The sequence below is a fragment of the Odontomachus brunneus genome, unplaced genomic scaffold (genome assembly GCF_010583005.1).
Source record: "Odontomachus brunneus isolate Ranch 3 - 2012 unplaced genomic scaffold, Obru_v1 Obru_scaffold_028, whole genome shotgun sequence".
Classification (NCBI taxonomy): Eukaryota; Metazoa; Arthropoda; class Insecta; order Hymenoptera; family Formicidae; genus Odontomachus; species Odontomachus brunneus.
In genome coordinates, this window is record NW_022639478.1 from 591902 (window position 1) to 614788 (window position 22887).

General features: G+C 35.8%; 1 protein-coding gene across 3 annotated transcripts in view; it reads left to right on the forward strand.

Moving 5' to 3' along the window:
• Nucleotides 1-22887, forward strand: part of LOC116842899 (circadian locomoter output cycles protein kaput-like) — a 182872-nt gene that overhangs the window by 47932 nt on the left and 112053 nt on the right. For 2 of the 3 annotated variants that reach the window (XM_032812740.1, XM_032812741.1), the window contains exon 1: nucleotides 9225-9253. In XM_032812740.1, coding sequence (XP_032668631.1) covers nucleotides 9240-9253 — 14 coding nt within the window. In that variant the 5' untranslated portion in view covers nucleotides 9225-9239. Of the gene's footprint in view, nucleotides 1-1142; nucleotides 1244-9224; nucleotides 9254-22887 lie in introns of those variants that run through there. The other variant, XM_032812742.1, reaches the window with a different exon arrangement.

Consider the following 22887-nt stretch of genomic DNA (forward strand, 5'->3'; position numbering starts at 1 on the left):
GCAATCAACATATGTATAAGACGGACTTCTCCTTTCGAATCTAAGGTACGTAATTTTCACAAAGAAATATATAAACTAGGCGCTGTGATAGAACCCACTCTTGATAAAATTAGGCTGACTGGGTCGATGAAATATGTCGGAGTTATCTCAGATAAACAGTTAATCTGGAAAGAGCATCTGAAAGATCGATGCAGGAAACTCTTCTTCTATTTCTGTATTTGCAGAAAAATACTATCCTATGCTAGCAATGGTGTGATAGCCTAGAGTTTAGAGGGCGACTGTAAATCGAACGAATTAGGGCTCTCATTTTTAGAAGGATAGTGCGATCGTCGTCGATGAACGTAACTGTTAGATATTGAGTCATTGGATTAGGTCGCCATCGCGACATATTATCTCGTCTATGGTGGTAATTGAAAGTATAGCATACCAGGCTTCTCAAAAGCTAGATAGTCCCATCTTCGATAAGAGGCAGAACAGTATATTCTGCAACTATTCTGGCTATTCTATGCTAGAGAAATCCATGGTTTTCTTTTCTGAGAGTGAAAAGTGGGTTAGATCTAAGGGACCTGTGATGAATAGAATCGTGTGCTTCACGAATGGTTCCAGGATCAGCGCGGGGGCTGGCTATTACCGTCGCCGTTATGGGATTAGCGGAAGCATCCCATTAGGCGAGTATGTCACGATTTTTCAGGCGGAGACTGTGGCAATTCTAAGATATGCCTAGGAATTGTTCCCGCTAAGAACAGCCTAGGGGCGCATTCTGATTTGTTCGGACAATCAGGCGACTCTCAAGGCTCTTATTGCTCCGATTTGCACTTCGGTTTTATGGAACAGAAAATTTCACCGTTCAAATATTTCGACACATGCTAAATACACAATGAAAATGATTTTTTGTATTTAGTATTCCTATTTGTTTGACTTGAATTTGTTGAATTTGATTGTTAAATACAACATGATTTTATATCACATATCATGTGTTTCATTAAATTAAATCATGTTATTTTGGTCGGTGGACTTGCTCCAAGACCATAGCCAACAACAACAACAATAAATCATGTTATTTAATAGAAAAAAAATAATTTACATATTACATTTATACGCTCTTATTAATGGTGTTTTAAATTAACAAAATGTCTTGGTAGTGTACAGGATATCCCTGAAAAATGAAGGATGACTTGGATGAGGATGATGCTGGTACGTCTTCTTCAAGCACGTCCATGCCTGAAAACACCACTTCGTATGGGTGAGTCGAACTTGCTATATTTCAGATTCGACATGCTAATTGTCTTCCCTGCTATCAAAGACGCGATATGTAATGAGGGTATCGATAAGAAGCTTTTGCAAACTTAACATTTTGTATTATATAAGAATACTATATATAACAAAATTTTCTAAATTTATTAAAAAATTATATTAGGATACTATTTATTAAAATATATAATTTATCAAATTATATAAGAATACTATTTATTAAAAAATTATATATAAAGATACTACATATATAGTAAAATTTTACAAATTTAACTAAATTTCATTTTATTTATTGGAAAAACCGGGTTTATGAAAATCACATGATTCAGTTGTTATCAAGCTCATATTTTACATAATAGATAGAGGAGTATATTTTTCTTTATAGTATAAGTTGCTTGTATCATATTAATTGGGTATATGATATGGCTCATGACAAAAACATAGCATATGACATTTACAAGCACTTTTCAGAATTGAATGCAGTAAGTAAATTTTTTTTATATTTATTTTTATTGATCTTAATCTCTTTTTAGTTGTAAAAGACGTTATGGGCGTAGTCAGTTTTTCGTGTATTTAATTAAAAGTTGCTTTAACATAACATATAAATACCTTTTATTTCAAATGATCGTTCGGGTTAAATTGATTCGAATTAAGTGGAATTAGTGGTCACGCATTGCGAGTCCATAGCTATGTCGAGCTATGTAGCTATGAGAGCAAGGAAACATACGCAATGATGTATTATGTCATATATGTCACAATAGTGAGCCTGCGTAAGATCTTATAAAACTCAAAGTTATTATTTTAAAGTTTATGAGAATTATTATCTCCTTAATTCAATGATTGTACTATAAAATATCTACTAACTTTATTAAAATTCTTGAAACTTTCAAACAGAAATAATTGTCTTGTTTCCTGTACATGAAACAACATGTAGCAACCAATTTTAGGAGTATGTGATGAATAATCACATTGCATGACTTTGCTTACAACTTAATAACTTTTTGTGTATAAATATATATATAAGAATAATATTTTTTTTTACGTGAAAATTGTACCTATATGAAAATATGCATAATATTAAAAAAAATATTACATCTTTTTTTTAATCAGTAAAAAAAAGGTGTGATAAACCAGTCTCCTCTACATGTCCATACGATCATCTAAATTTCTACCTAAATATCATCTAGGGAGAAGAAGTTGCGTCTTATTTCGAAATTTGAAAGAGTCATTGAATTGTGATTATCTTATCTAAAAGAAATGCACATAGATCGCGCGCGTGTGTGCGTGCGTTACACTATACGTGCTGACTCGAAAACATACGTGAAAGAGCTATTTCCATGACGAAGCTGCGCTACAAAGCGCGGTGCAGTTTGCTGTTAATTCAATTATAGCTTCTTACGAATATAACCCCTGAGCGATCGCTGCTCTTCATGTTCGGTTAATTAATCAACCGTAAGTGCGGCGCATTACTGCACTCCCATCTGATCAGAACTGCCAGCTACGTGTCACGGCACACCGCTGAGCAAAAGGGTTCGCTCTCCGAGTTGTTGGACGTCGTCGACTATGCGAGGCTTACCTACATGTTCGAACCGTGATCGTTAACGCTAAAAGGACGTAACTTTGAGCGAGACCGACGAGAAAAAAAGATTTGCTTTTTGAATCTGCGCGAATCGCGTCACTACTTTTTATAGCAATAATAAAGGTGTATAACCAGTGAAAAGTAATAATTGACGAAGATAATTGGACAGACGATACAATTAGAGACCACATGATGAGTCATAGATATCGTATTTTTTTAGTCACTTTATCTAATCAAACAATAGAAATTAATGTGTTTGACCTAGCTTCCAGTTTGATGTTGAGTTTTTCGTGAATTTGGTATTCCAGCTTTTTCAGGGAGGAGCACGTTCTGAAACTGAGTTTCAAAAATATCAGAAGCCAAATCGTTTTCACTACATCGCCATAGCTTAAAGTGTCAGGTAGAAATTAATTTAAAAATGTCGGATTTTTTTTCAACTTATCCTTTTTTCCGATGTCAACTGTTGCCGTCTTACGACTCTAATACGCTCTTTAATTTTTATTTCACATCTCGGAACTATTTTCATTTGTCATATATGCATAGAGAGAAAAAATATCTAGAAAATGAAAAGTAATTATTAAATGAGTTCCAATAACGCGCGCGCGCGCGTATTTACTTAAATCTAAATTCTTTTATTTAAATAGAATAAACGATTGCTTCCATGAAAAGCTAAGATTTTAAGAAAATGTGCACAGAAAAAAGAATATTCTTGTTTCGAAAATATTCTTATTTCTAACATGTAAATCTTAGAACTAGAATATATGGTGTAAAAATAAATAATTAGCAAAAATATTTTATATGATTCAACAAAGAGAGATATATCCTTAGTTTTAAAAAGTAATTTTCATGAATAGAAAGCACAAACATTTAATTGAAAATATAATGTTTTTAAATGTAAAAAGAAGATATCATTATTATCGAAATAATTATATATAAATATATATAGAGGTAATATAAATAATTATACATATTATACTTTTTATATGAGACTATTACAATATGCAAATAAACTTATAACACTGTTGAAATTCAGAACTTTAAAATTCTTTTGACAAAATTATATACTATTGTGCTTACATATGAAACAATGATTATCAATTTGAGTATATTAATTGAATTAAGTGAATACTAATTTTGTTTCTGTGTTTTCTTTGTTAAAAATTATTTTATATTAATACATAAGCAAATACGTTAGTAGTACTCAACGAATAAATATTTTTCACTTTTTAGAAATTTTTTCTCATTGTGGAAGCTAGGACAATAAAATTTTTACCTTGGCGAAGCGACGATAAGAGAGTTACGACGACGATTTCGCCGACAATTCGCGGCGCTTTTATTTCGCCAAAGTCCACGTGCATATAAAATGCTGCGATATAGCGAAATCGCGAGCTATATCTTGTTTGTGGACAAACATTCGAAAGAAATTTGACGTCTCGCGCAGCGCGAGCGGTCTTCAACTGAGCTGTTCAATACCGCAGCAGTAAGAGGGTTAAATGAATATTTACTCTCAGCGATAGAGAGGAAGAGCGAAAACGACGATCTACGGCGATACTACTAGATACAAATCGTTGTATTCGACGATGCAGCGACGAAAATATATGGAATATCACACGCAATAGAGCCTCGCGCCGCGATTACGTCGTTGCCAGGATTTAAAGCGAATTTCATTCTTTGTTTGAAACGTGAGTTGGATCGCTTTGTTTGAAACGTGAGTTGGGTCGCAGAAAATTAGAAAAATGCGGAATATTTCGCGTTCTCGGCAAATCGGTTATCGGAGAAATCCAATGCCGCATCTGCGTTACACGTTTCAACACGAAAATTATTATCTGTGTCCCGTGCATTTGTGAGAATTAACTGCGCAGTTTATTTTCCAAAGGTCGGCCTTCGCGCCGTTACACCGCTGTGTGGCTCATGTTTGCACGCATCATTATTAGAGAAACCCCCGATATTGTTACAGTGCTTTCGCGACTTGTATATCGCAAGAGTCATGAGAAATTCCCTCAGTGGCTCATTATGCGATCGGACGAATCGTGCCGTCCAGAACAATCGAATTCTACTATATATAAAAATAAACTGTTTCTTTTTCGATGACAAACAATAAGTTAAAATAGAATCGTCGTTTGATACAGTAGCGGAAATAGTAGGGATGTAAGATTACGTTCCTGTGCTCGTAAATATTTAGATATTTACGCTAGATATTTATTTGTTTTCACATATCTCTATTGCGTTTATCTTAAAAATTTTATGCGCGTTCCAACTATATTAAGATTCACGTAATAAGTAAGAGGCTGGCGTCTAACTTTAACGAAAAATCTATAATACATAAAATATTTGAAAAAAAATTGTAATATCTCTAAATATCTAATATCTAAATATTTGAATACCTAAAATAGCTAAAAAAATGTAAGATTATATTCGATAATTACAAATTTCATGCGTGTAAATATTATTAAGATAAGTATGCAAATATTATTAAGATATATGTTACAATATTTTGATACTTGAACCTGAAAAAAATGTGTACATAGAAAAAATAATATAGTGAATATTACAACAACAAAATTTTTGTAATCTTGAACCATTCAAAATTATAACTAAAATTATTATATATTCGTTTAAAAGTGTTATACACATTTTACTATAAAATTATTATAACTATTTTCTTTCTGTTTTTTGTTGAATATTTTTTTTTATTATGCATTACGTACATAGTCAAATTTACTATTTCTGCACACTGAAAGTAAAAATGTCTAAAAGTACAGTAAATATTTGATGGAGGGAGAATAGTAATATATATAGCATATTTATTTAATTCTAAAATATTTTATTTAAGTACAATAAACAATTGCTTTCATAAAGAGCTTAGGTTTTCTTAAAACTTTAAGAAGATTTATATATTCTTATCTGAAAAATATATTTTATATTAATACAAGTAAATATGTTATTAATATCCACCGCGCGAATAAATATTTTTCATTCTTTAGATATCTCTCGGTGTAGTAATTTTTTACAATTACAATTTCAGTGCAGACCAATTTTTCAAAAAGAAAATACACATAATTGCAGAAAAAGCTATAATTTCAATGTAATTATTACTACAATATCTTCTCCGTGTACGAAGGAAATATTCGTTTCCATTGTGGACAGAACCTAAGAAGCACACGCGAATAGAATTCCTCAAGAGTCTGAACACACCTCTGACTTCTTACTTATTGGTCTAGTTTCTTGTTTGATCGGAAATGGCGGATCTGAAAACTATATGTAAGAGATACGAAACACTACAGACTTTTCTGTAGAAGAAAACGCTATTTTATGATTGCAGATAAAAATACGAAAAAATTGATTTCTTAGAAATAAGCAATTGCTAATTATATTGCATTAAAAGATCTATTTTTATCGGTAGTATTGCAAATAAATGCACAAAAAAGTTTCTTTTATAATTTTGAAGGCACACGAAAAAAACTGGTTTTTTTTTCAATCTTTCCGCAGATTTCATCAGTTTCTTTCTCAATGATAAAAAAATTTGTTTTAAAAAATTCATGTGTGTTTGGTTAAAACCTATCATACTTATTTCTTTTCGTAAAGAAGATAATTACGCGTATTTAACTAAAGTTAAATTGACTCTTTCTCCCCTCCCAGTAAGCAATCTATTAACAGTCTGATGACAGATTGAACATGATCTGAAATCCATAATAATCCATGTCCATCATTTGCTGTTGTTCGATCAACATAGTTTGTAAACGGAATCTGATAGCAAATTGTACATGTATCTTATATATTTCTTGGTTATTATATTACAATTTTATTGATTATATAATAATTATTACGTCATTACAAAGAAAGTTTCATTTTACAAAGATATTAAAAATCTGAAACTCTATGACAATACTCTAATTTGTTTACTTGTTTTTACTCTACAATCTCTAATTTAAAAATCTTTTTTCTCTTAATTAATAATGATGTCAAATACAAGAAAAACAAAAGCAAATTATATATAAATAAATGAAACAATATTTTTATTCCTCAAATAAAATAAAAATTTTTTTCTTAAAATATATTTTCTTTAAGTAGCAAACAGCAATTTTTCTAAAAAAAGAAAAAACAATGTTTCGCCAAAAATCGTTTTTTTCTATTTTTTTTCAGCGATTAAAAACCGGTTTTTTTTTAAGTATAGTTTTATCTTAAGGTTAACTCGAGCCGAGTAGATATCCTTGATAAATAAAACATACGCGAACGTCATTTTCGATGAAAAATCGAAACGTTATTTAAACTCTTACTTGAGGAACTCTATACGCGCGCGCGCCAAGAAATGCGTCACGAAATGAACAGAGAGAGAACGAGAGTTTACGTCGACTACGTGCAGTACACATGTGCGTTTTCCGAAATTTCCTCCTTATCAGGCAACTCACGAGCCGCGACGATGTGAGCGCGACCTTAATAATGTGGCGTTATCACGCCAGGCGCTCGCGGCACGTATAGACGCGCCGGGTGCAGACGAGGGGAGCGACGATTGGTCGTCTCGGCGAGAGGGGAAACGCTGATTGTCGGGCTGAGTGGGGGTAGCGGTCGTCCAGCAGTTCGCATCCGACTGCCGTGAGTCGCGTCTCGCCGGTATTGCTCTCTCTTTTTATCCTCTCTGTGCGTTGCACGTCCCTCTCTCTTTCTATCGTCTTTCTCCCTTTCCATTCGGCCGATCCTGTCTCCGGCGGTGCCGCGTGATATGCCGGCTGACAGTTTCGCGAGTGCCCGCGCGAAAGGTGCACGACGTCGTGCTGTGTCGCGTCGCGGCGCGCCGCAATTTTTCGCGCGAAGCTTCGCAGTACTTTGCATCGTTTCGTCGCAGACTCCTCCTGAGAAGGAGTGCCCTTTGGCGTCTCGCAAAAAGGAGAGAAAGCATCGAAACACAGACTGAATTCGCAATCCAGTGCGGCGTATCGGCGAGCGCGCGCGCACGCGTGCGCGCGCAAGGCAGCGCCAGCAGAGCCGATTCTCGATCATCGCGATCATCGGCGAATCGACGGCGTCCGCGGAGCAGCCGGCGCGGCACGGTGAAAACATTCGGGACATTGTGTCAAGGCCAAGCGGCGGCAGTTCGCGCTCGTGTCACCGCGCAGCGCACATTTGTGCGCAACAGCCGCAACGGCGGAGGGAGAGAAGCGGAGAAAGAGAGGGATCCGCGCGATCTCTGGATCTCGCGATCGTTGAGAAACTCGCGATTGTGCAATCGCGAGTTCTTCCGATGGCTTCCCCCACCTCGCGGCCGCGGCTCTCAGACGCGATGTCAACAAAGCCGGTGCAAGCTTCCGGCGGGGAATTGGCAGAGTGAGCGCGTCGGTAAGCGTCCGCACGCATAAACAAGTGCGGCGACGATCGACGTGGACTGACCGTCTCTCAGCGGAAAGTCTCGCCGATCGATTGAGATCGACGCGTCGAAACATCTGGGATTCAGCTCCTCTTTCGTGTAATACCTGTGTAGCGTTCACGGCGCACCATACTCTGATACGCGACGTCCGCGGAGAATAGCGTTTATGCATTGTTGAGGGAAATGACATATCGCCACTAAACGACAACGTGAAAGCGTGCTCTCCCGCGGGAGCAACGGAATGCGCGGCATCGGTAAACCTCGTTGACTGGCCGGCGGCAAGCTCGACGAGCTTGGCGGCACATTTGCTGGACAAGAGGTGATTCTATTATCGCGCCAAGGCACGATCGCATAGCCGCGATAAAACGCCGGCTAATTTTAATTCGCCCGGCAAACAAACCGGCGCGATAACGCTCTGAACAGCCGAGTCGAATCGTCGCTGACCACGGCGTCGTTGACAACGGCGTCTACGACGACGACAACAACGACGCATCTCCAGACGCGTTCTCCAATATGGCGTACGACGCCAGGACACCTGCTGCAAAGCGTGCTGACATTCGCGCGAAATGTTTGTCGACGCAACCGAGTGAGGACACTGAATAAAAAATAAATACAGATAAGTGACATTTTTTCTCGATTCTCTGATCGCACATGTGGCGTGAAAACCGCGTCGAGTGATATCGGCGAATTGTGAAAGTGTATCAACGGACACACAGTCAGCGCATTTCGGAATGGCTAGCGAGAGCGGTCGACGACGCTACGACCGAATGGACTATTGAGAAGAAGAGACAGAGAGTCCGAGAATCCTTTCCCGTGGTGGAAACGTGCGTACGCATGTATTTCGACAAGTACATCTCGGAGTACAATATGTGGCATCCGCAGCAGCAAGTACCATACATGCGGGATTTGCACACGCAGTCGAGCCCACAGCAGACGCTCCATCCAGGGATTATCGGCACCGATGACCGCGTGCATCATCAATAGCAACAGCAGCAGCAGCAGCAGCAGCAGCAGCATCACCCTCACCATCATCGCACCAACACCATCATGCCGGTACCAAGGTCAGGCTAGTTGTCTTATTACAAAATAAGGCCGCGGGGTGTATCAAGGTGAACGGATATGCGTGTACACGAGCACGCTGCTCGTTAAGCTCGTGTCATACTACGGATTGGAGATAGAGGATTGCGGATTGAAAATTGGAACTTGACCAATTGGAGCCAAGCAGACCAAGACCAAAGTGCATTGATTCCATGAACATAGTATACATGGACTCCGAATGCCCTATGTTCTGTCGTCTAATAGAGTGAAGCCAACATCTAGAAAGAAAGCTAGAATAGAGGAGCTATAGTTTTCTTCCTATTTTGTCACTTTTTTGTTGCGCGTGCATCCATTTCTCGTTTCCATAATACTATAGAGCGCAACAGTACCCCGACTAGACTGGCACGTAAAAGTCTTACTTAAATTTTATTGCACACTTTGTGCAGAAAGAGACAGAGAACAGAGAGAGGCTGTACATATTGGCTTCACTTTTCTGGCCGTATGCGGGGTCATTGTATACTACGTCCATGATTGATTCGTCGAAATCTAATCTTCAATCCGCAATTCTCCATTTCCAATCCGTAGTGTGACACGGGCTTTAGGGATCGCGTCTAATCGCGCTCGCGGATTGGACTGCCTTATTATGGCATGGTGAATAGCGTACATGCGCGCCAACTCCGTGAAACCGCGGTATTGTTGAGTCGCGTTAGACATCGCTAAACATCGCGCGCGCGTCTCTACGGAAGCTCGAATCGTTATTTCGGCAACACGTTCTTTGAGGCAATTGCATCATGAAGCGAGTTTCCTCAGCATCTCACGAAACTTGCACTACTATATGGAAGGAAATATTATCCAATTCCAAGTGTAATTAGAGGAGGGTTGACTATTCGAAGGCTGAAATATACGCAACTAAAGTTGACGCTTTTTACACGTGCTCCTTGTGGCTAGCACACTATTTTTCATTTTTACTTTTAATATCTTCTAAATTCTTCTAATTCTTTACGCACGTGCGGCACACACGTGAGATTTTAATGGAAAACTATGATATTAAAGACCAATACACAGTCATTATATACATTATAAATTTTAGAATTATTGACCTTTTTTTTTATTTTCAAAATACAACGATAGAAAGTTTATAATATTCGAGATATATATACACATAATTAAGCATTTATATAACTCTTTTATTACTTATCATCTTTCTTATTACATCACTATTAGAAAAACTGATGTATGAATAAAGCAATCATCAGATAATAATAATTTTTTCGTATTCGTAATATTGTGTATATGTATGTTTATCTGAATTTTATTTCAAATTAACAGTGACACTTAGATAGGGAAATAAATGTATGGAAACGTAATTTTATTTGACAAATAGAAAACTTATGAGTGGCCTCTGTGTGTCACTGAAGATAGGTTACCTCGCGATGCAACTACTTTCATCGAGTCGATATTGGTCTTTTCTTATGAAGTTGCCGAGACGCGACCGAGTATTTGTCGCAGTTTTGTTCTTCTTTTCTCTCGACATGAAATATTTCGACGATGAAAAAGGGACAGGGGGTGCCTATTGTCGGTTTTTAAAGCTTATTTTTATTCTTATCGTACAAGCATCAATATTACACAATAAACATCACGCAGAAGTATCTCTCGATTCGAGAAGTCGCGCAAATTCATATCAATCTCCGTTACATTCGATATTTTAATACCTGGTGTATAAATATAATGGTATATGTGTTAGATGTACATTCAATATAAAATAACACTCGGTCGATCGTTCGTACTCTCTTATTACAAAGCCTCGCGCAACATAATTAATGTCTCCACATCGTACCGGCATTGCGACAATGCGCGATTCGTGCAGCTAGAGAAACAGGAGAGAAAAAAACGTAGAGGAAACCGGTAGCCGAGTCGCGTGATATACGGCAAATGGTGTACGTGTCGTGTTACGTAGAATACGCAGGTACGATTAGGAACACAATGATAGCGATATTTTACACACGTAATAACAGATACGTTTATCTGTTACTTCCATGCACTGTACTTTCATGTACGTACGGACGCGTAACATCACCTGACACAGCAATCATTGACGTTCGTGATTTTTCCCAATGTTAACCGGCAAATGGAGCCTTGGATTTTGTTCCTTTCAAGTGTACACAACTATTGCGTTATAGCCGCGGATACGCATGTAATTATAATTGTGCACTATCATCTAGCGATTAACTGTTTCGTCGATGACACGTTCTCGTCGAGTCGCCACGAAGACGAGACGCAAACATCGGTCACCGCGTTTCGCTTCTCCCTAAATATTTTATGCATATTCGCTCGTCCCTCTCTCTTCTCCTCCCTTCCTTTCTCTCCTTTTCTCTCGTTCTTTCTCTTTTTCTCTCTCAGTTTATCCCGAAATCATCCGAAATACTTTATGACGGCGTCTCCAAAACCGGTCATGTCTTTCTTTTGCAACTTCTGGCGTTTACATCTTTCATGCGTCGACTTGACAACGCTCGCTTGTTTATAGCGCTGTCGAAAAACCGAATATAAAAATTGATTTTAATTTTTTTTCTCTCGAGAGTAGGGATAGTACGTCATACGAATTTTTTTATACTTATTGTGACTTTGATTTCGTATCTCAAAAATGCAATTCTATAAGTGTAGAAAACCAAAAAATATCCCATTTGCTTTACCAAACATTTCCCTAAAGTTTCCTTTTTTTCGATTTCTAAGTTATATTTAAGGATAAAATACCTGGGATACTTTGAGTATTTACGCACACTTTACGAATATAAATATTTAAAAAGCGTAAATATACGTTTCAAGTACTATGCTCAAATTTCATTTTGCAATAAATTATAAATGTCTTGAAAGAAACAACATATATTTTATATTTCAAATACAAAACTTTAATAACATATTACACATTTAAGTGTATTTCACTTATTTACAATTAACAGTATTTTAAAACGAACACATTTTATATTTCTATAAATCATAATTATGAAAGTACTAATTATCACTTTATTATTCTCTGAGTCCTCTCTTTTTCTTTTACTCTTTCTAGATAACTTTTTTCTGCCTTTAGATATATAATTTCCCATTTAGAATTGGAACTTTAATTATTTGGGGAATCGGAGCAGATTCCAATTAGACTTTAGACAAATTTCTATAGTTGGATTATGAATAAGATTCCCAATTCATATCGCAAGGCAGGATTATTTGGAACAAATTTAGATAATCTGATCGGAATGTATGCTCTACTTGGGAATGTTTGGGAGATTTCCATACGGGAATGTTTAAAACATACGATTCTAAGTGGGAAATCCAAAGTTTCCCCGTATACTTTCTGATCTTCTTATTTGTGGAATTGAACAATACGGAAATATTAGTTTTCCAAATAATAATAATTTCATTATTCAATAAAATACTCATTATCTAACATTTTTTCATTTTTTTTCGTTTCTTATTCTATTAAATATAAGAGATGGTACAAAAGTGGAATTTTCTATTTGATACTATTAAAGTATCAAATAGAAAGTATCAAATGACGTTATTAATTGAAAAAAGCGCGAATGTCCATAGTATCTCTGTTTTGACTCTAGACAGAGAACCCACGCGTATTTGGGACAATAATGGAATTGTCAATTGGTATTGCAGTGGGTGGGATAACTAATTTTGGCACAAATTTGATCATTCCAATTAGAATTTAGCTGTATCTAGGAGAATCCCGGGAAATTTCTATGCGAGATAACGATTATACGTAACGATTGGTTATTTCAACGTATTAATATATTCAGTGTTTATATTATATTTAATATAAATATATATTTTTATAATATATATATATATATATATATATATATATAATTTATTTCAAAAATATAAATTGTAATCATATATTTATATTAAATCGTAAATATATAAAGATGACGTTCCAAGATAATCTGATTCTTTCATGAGGTTGCAATTCAATAAAATTAAATGTTTCCATGCAATTAAACATTACATACAAAATGCATCACGTATTACGCATATGTTTAAAAAGCTTCATTTAAAGCGTTTAAAGAGACGATTAAATCATATACTTCATACATACGCACGCGGCAGTACTAACTTTTCTTCGCAAAGCCGAAATTCACGTGTTATTACATAACGGCGCTTTGGTTATCGTAAGTATACGTCATCGCGTACAACTCGTTCGGATAATTTTACACAAGTATCGGTCGAAAGTATACAGGGTGTCCTATATTTGCCTCCGCAACGTTTGTGGAAACAGAACAAATTGAGGTAAACATAAAAATACCATGTCATTTTGCGATATTCGCAATAAATCTCGAGGTATTAATTAAAGAAGATTAGTGAATGCGCGATATGACAGATGAGCTCTGGTGGCAATGTGTGCTGTCGTGTACTTACACATTAGGTCTAATTGAACAAAAAAGTCCTTTATCATTTAGCAAATAACCACGTAAATTTTTAATTATTAATGAAAGAAAATTGTGCGCGATAATAATCTTCTTTAATTAATACCTAAAAATCTACATGGCCATTTGCAAGATGGCAGAGGACTTTTGTTCAATTTGACCTGATATATAGGTATACAATGCAAAGGTATACAAGCAGATGGCGCCACTACAGTCATCTACTACATAGCGCGTGATCATTCATCAATTTTCCTTAATTACGATAATATCTCGACATTTATTGCGAATATCGCATAACAGTATGGGATCTTTATGTCCAACTCAATCCGTTCTACGTTCCCACGAATGTTGCAGAGATGAATCTAGGCCACTCTGTATAAGGCCCCGAGCAAATCAGCTGCCGCAGAAGCGTAAACGTTGCTCAATCGGCTGTGCGTCTAAACAATACCCGAAATGATAAAGAAGCACATGTACATAGGTGCGTGTGTAAGTCTGATAATATTAACGCGATTGCCTCGCTATCATACTGATACTGCTGAAACGCGCGGTAAATTTATGAATATCTTTTTGCCGTTGGTGTTCAATGTGTCTGTCTGAGAACTCACGTGTCACACGTAACAAAGTAAGCCGTAGAAACTACTAGAACCGTAGAACTAACGAATATATCTGCATAAAAAATTGAGACAACAATAGCACACAAGAATGATTTCTCATTGTCTTTGGAACTATTTAACATTCTCACGCTAAAATGCTTCCATATTTTTCCATATTTTTTTAGCTCGATCGAATATAAAGAAAGAGAAATTCGGTAAATTTACACGAAGTACACATTTTGTTTTGTAAATTTTGACTGCACATGAGCTCGTAGTCGTTTGCATATCTGCGTATTCGCGGCATATGACGGTATTATTACCGGAGAATGTTTTAGAAAGGGACACTTCAACGATAAGCAGTCATTGCCGTTAAGTTTTGATCGCGTCTCAGGTCGTGGTCCATTGCACAGGCTAAAGTTAGCACGAATATTATCGACTTAATAAACATACATTTTAATAGTCCTGATTGGGAGACGTATTGAAAGTAGTCTGAGTGGGCAACATGTGCACACGAAGGAGAAATAAGAAACGTGATCTAATCTGATCGACAAAAAGCTTGCAGGTCTTACATTCCGATCGATTTCGTAAGGTACCTATTAGAAAAAAAATCGATGCACTTGCGTGATTCGCGGGCACGCGTTTTGCGAGCACACTCCACTGAGCGTCCTTATGTTGGTTTGATCCGATTCTGCGTCGAACTTTCGCGTAAGATATGCTGCGATTTGCATAGTGAATTAATTCGGCGACCTTTATAAGAAACGACATAAATGATGTTAATGACAGTCTGTGAGCGAGAGAAGTTAGTTTGTGTGCGTGTGTACGGGAGAAACCTCGCGAAGGACCGCAAGGGAATACGTACACACCGTTGCTAAACTGTTTGCACGCTTTTTATCGAATGAACTTTTGTCGGAATTTAAAGTTGCAGCTGACGCGTACACGCCCGTCCTTACACAGTGTCGAATATAAAAGTAGCATGAAACGCGACCTACATGAAGAGAATTTTATAGTAAAAATTACTGTAGAATTTTATAACCGAGAAATAAATTGGCATTCTACAATAATTAATTGTCCTTTTATCTCATATGTGCTACTTATATTTTATTTTTTATTTTATTAAATTTATTTTAAGAATTGAAATGTCTTACTATGAAGTTGACCTTCACTTGGTAAGTTCGTTTGATTTAATAACTGATATGAGATAAAAGCATCCCAAGCATGCCTGAACACTCTAATAACACTCACATAATTCCAGACATTCTTATCGTTTTGATCCTTAAATATGAATATTTAAACTTTCCATATATAGAAAAAAATATATACACACATTATATACATATACATAAATTCTACATTGATAGATTAAATATTTATATTAAAAAAAAATCCAAACAATAGAAATACACAGTTAGATATTAATGTTATTATCAGTGTTCAAGCTTTTCGTAACTGTGTGTCAATCGCGTGCATCATTTGCGAAAGATCTGTTGCATATATAAACCTATTGAATACATTTTTGTTTGAAAGAAACAGAATTTCTAGTCCTTATAAACTAAATTCTTTTCCTGAGAGCTAGAAATTCTATTTCCTTCAATTAAAATGCGTTCGGCTCGTTCATTGTCAGATTAATTCGACCAAATTTTTCTCCATCTAGCATCAAAATAATGCATGACATATATAAAGACGTAATTCGATATGGGAATTTTTTTTCACACTCCTTTTGAAGCTACTGGAAAAGTTCCATATTTCTTGAAAGAATTTCCACATATACAATTCTGCTCTTTGTTCCCTAAATTTCTCATACTTTCTTCAGATTAGTTCTACATCCTAGTCGGGCTAGACTGCTATGATACACCTTCGATTAATGAGTGTTTATATCTTCGAGGAAAATTCTCTTGATGTAAATGAAAATTTTTCCGATCATTAGATTCGATTGTCTCTACCCTCCCCCTCTCTTCACAGTAATTAAATTTACTGCGTCTCTCATGATGAGTTTACCGATATTATGATTGTTTACGAGATAATATATTATCTTTACTAAATTCTTCGCCCTAACCGTATATGTATGAACACTTGTCATCTCTTCGCTAAGCTTCCAAGTTACTGAAACGATACAGACGACTCTCACACTTATCTGTAATTTATACCACCGATCGTGCGCCGTACACAGAACACACATTGCACGTTGATATTTGCAAATCGTAAGTCCGAGACGTTTCGCCATGCAAATCCAATTCTTCCTGCATTTACGACACCATTCCAGTATACATTGAAAATAATTTCGACTGCAATGCATGATCGTCTGCCCGTTTTACCCGCTTGCTCCACCTATCGATCCCTTGAAATCGATCTAATAAATATAAAACGTTGCGCTGCACAGTCCGTCGCTCGCCGACTCGCGCTGCACTGACATGGTGAAATCATTATAGGAATTTGTTATTGCACACGAACCACTCGCTGTTGCTTTGACGTCCTTGCGGGTCTTATCTCTTTTTCTACTTATACTTTTTAGTACGCTAGATAGAGAATTATTTAGTAATCACATCGATTGTTATCGCGTTAAAAATATGCGCATATTTATATGAAACGCAAGTCGAGTCGAATTTGCATTTTATCGTCGATTTTACAATGTCGGTTATAACCCTAAAATCCCCAAACTCTTAGATTACCGAAATCAATCGATACCGACGATTTCGATAATTCGATCATATCTCTCATACGTTAAAAAGAATTTTTTTTATAATATAAACTTTTTCATGCCGAGAATATATTTTACTCTTTTTCATATAAATTCTATTCAATTTCACTATGTTTCTAGTAATACACAAACATAGGAGTATTAGTAACGTTGATACGTTTTAGTAACGTATTAAGGAACATAGTATATTTTGTTAAGAACATAATAGATGTCATGCATTATTTTAATAGAACGCCTAAAATAAAAAATATTGATAGTCTTTATATGTTAGTAAGAAAATTGAATTTTTGTTTTAATTTAATATTTTTAATTAAAATGCTAAACCTACTAGGACTCAGAGTGTCTTTTGAATAATTTTTAGTGTTTATAGTGAACTTATGGTAGATATGTTGATATATAAAGCAGTGAAAAATATACTTGAAACAATTAACATTTATTTGAATGCAGTATATATTCTTCTGTGTATAACAACTACTACAATGTAAAAAAACGATGTATTAAATTTAACGTATTTTCCAATTTACTCATTCCAATTTTGCGTCAATTTAACACAAGGCAAATACGTAAAAAAATAACGCAAATAATATATCGTAAATTAACAGAAAAAATGTAACATTTGAACAATATTGCACTGTTTTAGCACTTAGAAATGGCAAATGTGAATTCAACACAGAGAAAATGACATGACAATATGTTAAATTAACACATGTTAATTTAAAAATTCAACAAAAATCTTTCTATACGAATCAATTTCAACGCAAGCTGTGTACAAGAAATTCTCACTATGTATAGGAAATTCTGGAGTAATTTTTACTATAACATTATCTGTCCGTATACAACTGTAAATCTTTGAGTCACTCGCAGTTATCGAATAATCACTCCGGCCGGATGCATCTCTTTTCACGTTTATCGCTACGAACATCGCAAAGTTATCAGCATATGCGTATATTTGCCTCGCGAGCTTTCACACGACAATAAACGAACAAATACAGGTCGTTTCCGATGTTCTGCAAAACACGGCGTTCAAATACAGTTAACTGAGTAGACAAACTGGCGACCCGTTCCCGCATTGCCCTTGAAACTCTATGCGACTTCGCATATTCATTTCTCCGCGGATTACGTAACACTTACACCGGCACAACGATAGCATTCGTCTGCCTGAGCCATTTCACGCCCGTATTAAGAGCAAGGTCCTTTTTTCTCTCATCTTGGAAACTCTTAACTATCCTTTGCCAAACCGGTCGTTGCATCGAATTGTTCAGACCGCCAAGAAGAGACATCCGAGACATTTCGGAACACTCTTTTTCAGAAGATATGCTCGGATGACATACGGAAGATTCGAACTTTCCCAGCCGGACAAATGTCCTTTGCACGTCCGTGTTGTTTCACTGCGGACTAAGGTCCGCAGCTTAAAAACAAATCGATACTTGGTATCGCGGTACGTCGAAACTAGAACGGTCGATGTCATTCCGCGAAAGAAAATCGCAGGCGCATGAAACGTAATATAAGACAAACATCTGATCCGCTGTTATCGCCGAAATGCAGAATTGCGCCGGTCGTCTCTCCGTCACATACGATATAAATCTAGATAAGCACAGAATTGAGTCTCATCGATAGAAATGTTTGCGCGATTACAGAACTCGCAAATAACTCACAATGCTGAGCTGCTTGCTTCCTCCATTTCTAATTTCTTTGTTTATACTTATTTCTCTTCTTCCCTCGTCACTGCGCGTAACGAAAAACTGACGAAACAGTAAGGCAGAGATTATCCATTCTGATTGAAAAAATATCTGAAAAATAAGAAATATCTACTCGAAAAGTACTGATAACATATTTACTTGCACATTATACGTACTTTTGTCATTGAGAAAACATTTCTTTTAAACAAGAAAACGTATATTTTTCTAAAATACCGCGTTATCTTTCACAAAAGCAATTATTTATTCTACCCGAACAAAAGAATATAGATTTAAGCGAATATATAGGAAAGATATTTTTCTTTTCTCAGATATTTTTTCTCTCAGCATCTATTATTCGTCATCGCACATCATTTTTCCCGGAGTTAATTGTGATGCGCGATGCGCAATGTAATTGTGAAAATAACCATTTTAATGAGCGTGACAAATATGCCCGTCTGCAGGCATGCCGTGACAAACGGTAAATCATGACTCGGAACGTGTCTATGAACCAAGACAACAGGGCTCACGGAGTGTGCCTCTCCAGCCGCGTATTAGCATATCACGAACATAGAAAAAGCACGATCGGCGAGGCTCGGAGCGAAAGGGTTAATGTTAACACCGAACAGATTCAATAGCACTCGGGGAGAGGAGAGAGGCCTTGAACGATCGTCTTGTTTGTCGAGCAGCGCTCATTCGCAGTTCATTCATACTCGTCGACGGTTATTGTCTACGCTCATTTGCACTATTGCTAGGCCCCGCCGGTCCGCTCGAGCTCGTCGAAATCGTCCGTGAGAACACGCGACCTTCGGGACGCACATTCACCGCGTTGAAGAATGAAGGTCGACTGTCTTTTTTTCGCGATTAGCGACGCCTCTAATCCGATGATATTAAGATAGATATCGATAGCGCTCGAGAGTTGTGATAGATATCAAAAACGAGTGGCAGAGCGGGTTCGCCGATGCCCGTTGCTCGACAAAATCTTTCAATTGTTAAATCCACACAATTGCATCGGCCATCAGATGTAAGTCTTGGAAAAATCATTGATCTCGCTGAGAAAAATTATCCTATAGATAATTAACAACGGATATTTCCGATCAAAATACCGACGAATTTTTGTATTCAATTAGAAAACATCCGATGAGAAATATCGGTTCATAATTTTTTTAGCGATTTTTTCTTATGAAATGCCATTATGATCGGAAGTATCCGGGAAATTTAATTGGATATTAAAATTGATCGAAATCCATTTGTTAATTTTTTATCGGAAATTTCTCTCAGTGTACGTTTCTTTTTACTTCATATTATATTTATATTTTGCGTTCCATATTAAACAGTGTAACGAAGAATGAGCGTTATGCCGCTAAACAAACAGCATAGAAATTTCACAGCTGCAGCATGGATTTCGATTAGATTGCCCCAATTTTTCCTATCAGTTATCCTACTATGACATTAAAAATTCTATCCTTACTCCAAGCACGGATTCTTTGTCTAGAATAAATAATACACTGGAGAATTTTATAGTAAAAATTACTATGGAATTTTATAACCGAGAAACAAATCAACATTTTCTATCTCAGTAATTAGAAAAATATCCTTCTATTTCATACGTGTTACTTATATTTTAGAAACTGTGAAATATGCTATTAAAAAATTTGCTACGTCTTTAGTGAAATTTACTATATTTCTTAGCAAGGTAGATCTTATTAATAGTCTGTTGCTACATTACTAGAAACATAACTAGTAAAATTGCAAAAAAAATTTATATGAAAAAAAAACTATAATATCCTCTGTGTATGAAAACTCTTTTTTCTCGGTAACGGCGATATAATTTTATGATATTAAACAAGAAATCCCTTTTATAACAACTATTGTATACGATAAAATAAAAAAATACCGTAGAATAAAAAATAAAAGAAAATAAAACATTTTTAAAATACTTTTAGTGTTTTACTAAATAATGAAATTATTTAGAAAGTCAACATTTGTTTTGTTTAATTTTAATGCAAAATGAAGACCAAGAGAAATGGAAAAATTTCAAGTACTTTGCTCCAATTTCTTTTTTACGTAAATTATTAATATATTGAATAAAACTTACTTAAATAAAACAATAAATTTAAATAAAACTACATATAATGGAGTTTTATTTTAAATATTAAACTTTAACATTATATTAAATATTTGAATGTATTGTAATTATTTACAATTAATAGTTGGTAGATTATGAAAATGGTCATGTAACGGCCTGTATTTTAAAATTGATAGTGACATGTGAGATCTCTAAGACCCTGTGGATTTAAGTTTCTCCCATTTCTTGCCTTCCCAAAGTAACTGAGAGGTCGTCCCTTCTTCTATTCCTCATAGTATTAATCGGCCTTCAGATGCCATAACGGACGAAGGTGTGTCATCTCTTAAAAGGAAGTTTCCACCATTTTTCTTAGAACTATTAGACCTCTAAGGCCAAGATATTTCTCAATTTTATGTTGTTAGTACTTTTTTATTCACTTTTTTTTATATCACTAATTTTATAATATTTTATATAAGTTGTGATCCAATTCAATTTATAAGTTTGATTTAAGAGAAATTTATAACTTACAGGGATAATTTACTATTAATAACTTGCAAAGGAAATTAATAGCTTAAAAGCAATTTTATATAAAGTTTTAACATTGAATTAAAAATTTTTGTTGCAAAAAATTCTCTTTCACTTTGTTCTCTTCTATCTAAAGAATTATGAACTTACATTCTGGAAGTTGGAAAAAAGTTAAATATTTTTTAATAAGTTAACATTTAACTAAATTCAGAGTTTCGAATTGAGTAAACCTGAGAGGCCTATGTCTGATAAAATTGCGAATGTCATCGTCAAAATTGAAAAAAAGAACAGACTTTCTATTTCTATAAATCGTAATTATAAAAGTACTAATTATTACTTTATTATTCTCTGTGTTTCCTCTAACTTTTTCTATATAACTCTTTCTTTTGTCTTTGAATTTCGCACAACCTAGAATCACAACTCCAATTATTTGGCAAATCGGAATAAATCCCAATTAGATCTCAGAAAATTGTCTTTCATAGTTGGGATAAGAATAGGATTCTCAAATTTACTATCGCAATACGATACACCTATGAAACAAGTTCGGATTACTTGATCGGAATCTCTACTATACTTGGGAATGTTTGGCAAATTTCCAAATGGACCGAAATTATTTTGAGAATTCGAAACAGATCCCGATTAGGCTCGCAAGAAATTTTCTACGCAAGAAAGCGTCGTGCAAAAGTGTTGATAATTGTGATAACAAAAAATTGTTTATCTCTTCTTTAAAGTTGTTTTCGTACACAAGTATTATTCCGCGCACATTGCATTATATGATCGCACGCACACACACACACACACACATATACACAATGGCTACTTATCATTCCTTTATATCTCGAGCGACTCGGTGTATTGGACATTCGTAAGGGGGTAATGCACGTTCGGGCACGCAATCATGGGTTGTTTTCGCGGTACATGGGGCCAATCGCCGCCTCGTGAATGGATTCGTAAGTATAAATTGGTGTCCCGCTAAGCTACGCTGCTCACGTACCTCGTATCGCGCCCGATCATCGTCCAAGTACGTTTACTCCGAGGAAGAAACTCATCTGCGTCGCGTTCGCGCACGCCATCTCTCGCGGGCCGTTTTGTCCGTGGCTTACGATCTTTCGACTCGGAAATTACCGCATTAATTATAGCTTCCCGAAGAAAAAGCGTCTCTCTCGGCTCTTCAACGGCAGCGTGCGATGTTACGCGAAGCAACCTTGTTTCCTTGCACGAAACATTTCCTTCTTGACACGTTGAGACTCACGGAGGACTAATTAAAAACTCCTCACAGCAATGCTTATAAAAATAGAGATTTGTTCATAAAATAACTACCCCGAACGTAGCTTCTGAGTGCTTTTTAATAGATTGCAAATCTATATCACACCAAGGCCAACACTTTCTTTATCTGTAAGAAGCGCAATTAGCCATAGTTATTAATAAGAATGGTCCAGCTTACAAAATTATGATTTTTTTTAGTTTTTACTTTCACTAATGGATAGTCCATACGTCTTTCTACATGAAACAAAAAAGATCCAAGCCTTATAGGGACCTAAAATTAATTTTTAAGATATTTTTTACTTTCTACTAGTTGTTTTTTTTTACCTACTTTTACCTAATTTTTAAGAATTAAGCTTGTCAATGAATATCATTAGAAAGAAAAAAACTGACTCTGACTTCTTGAATGATTG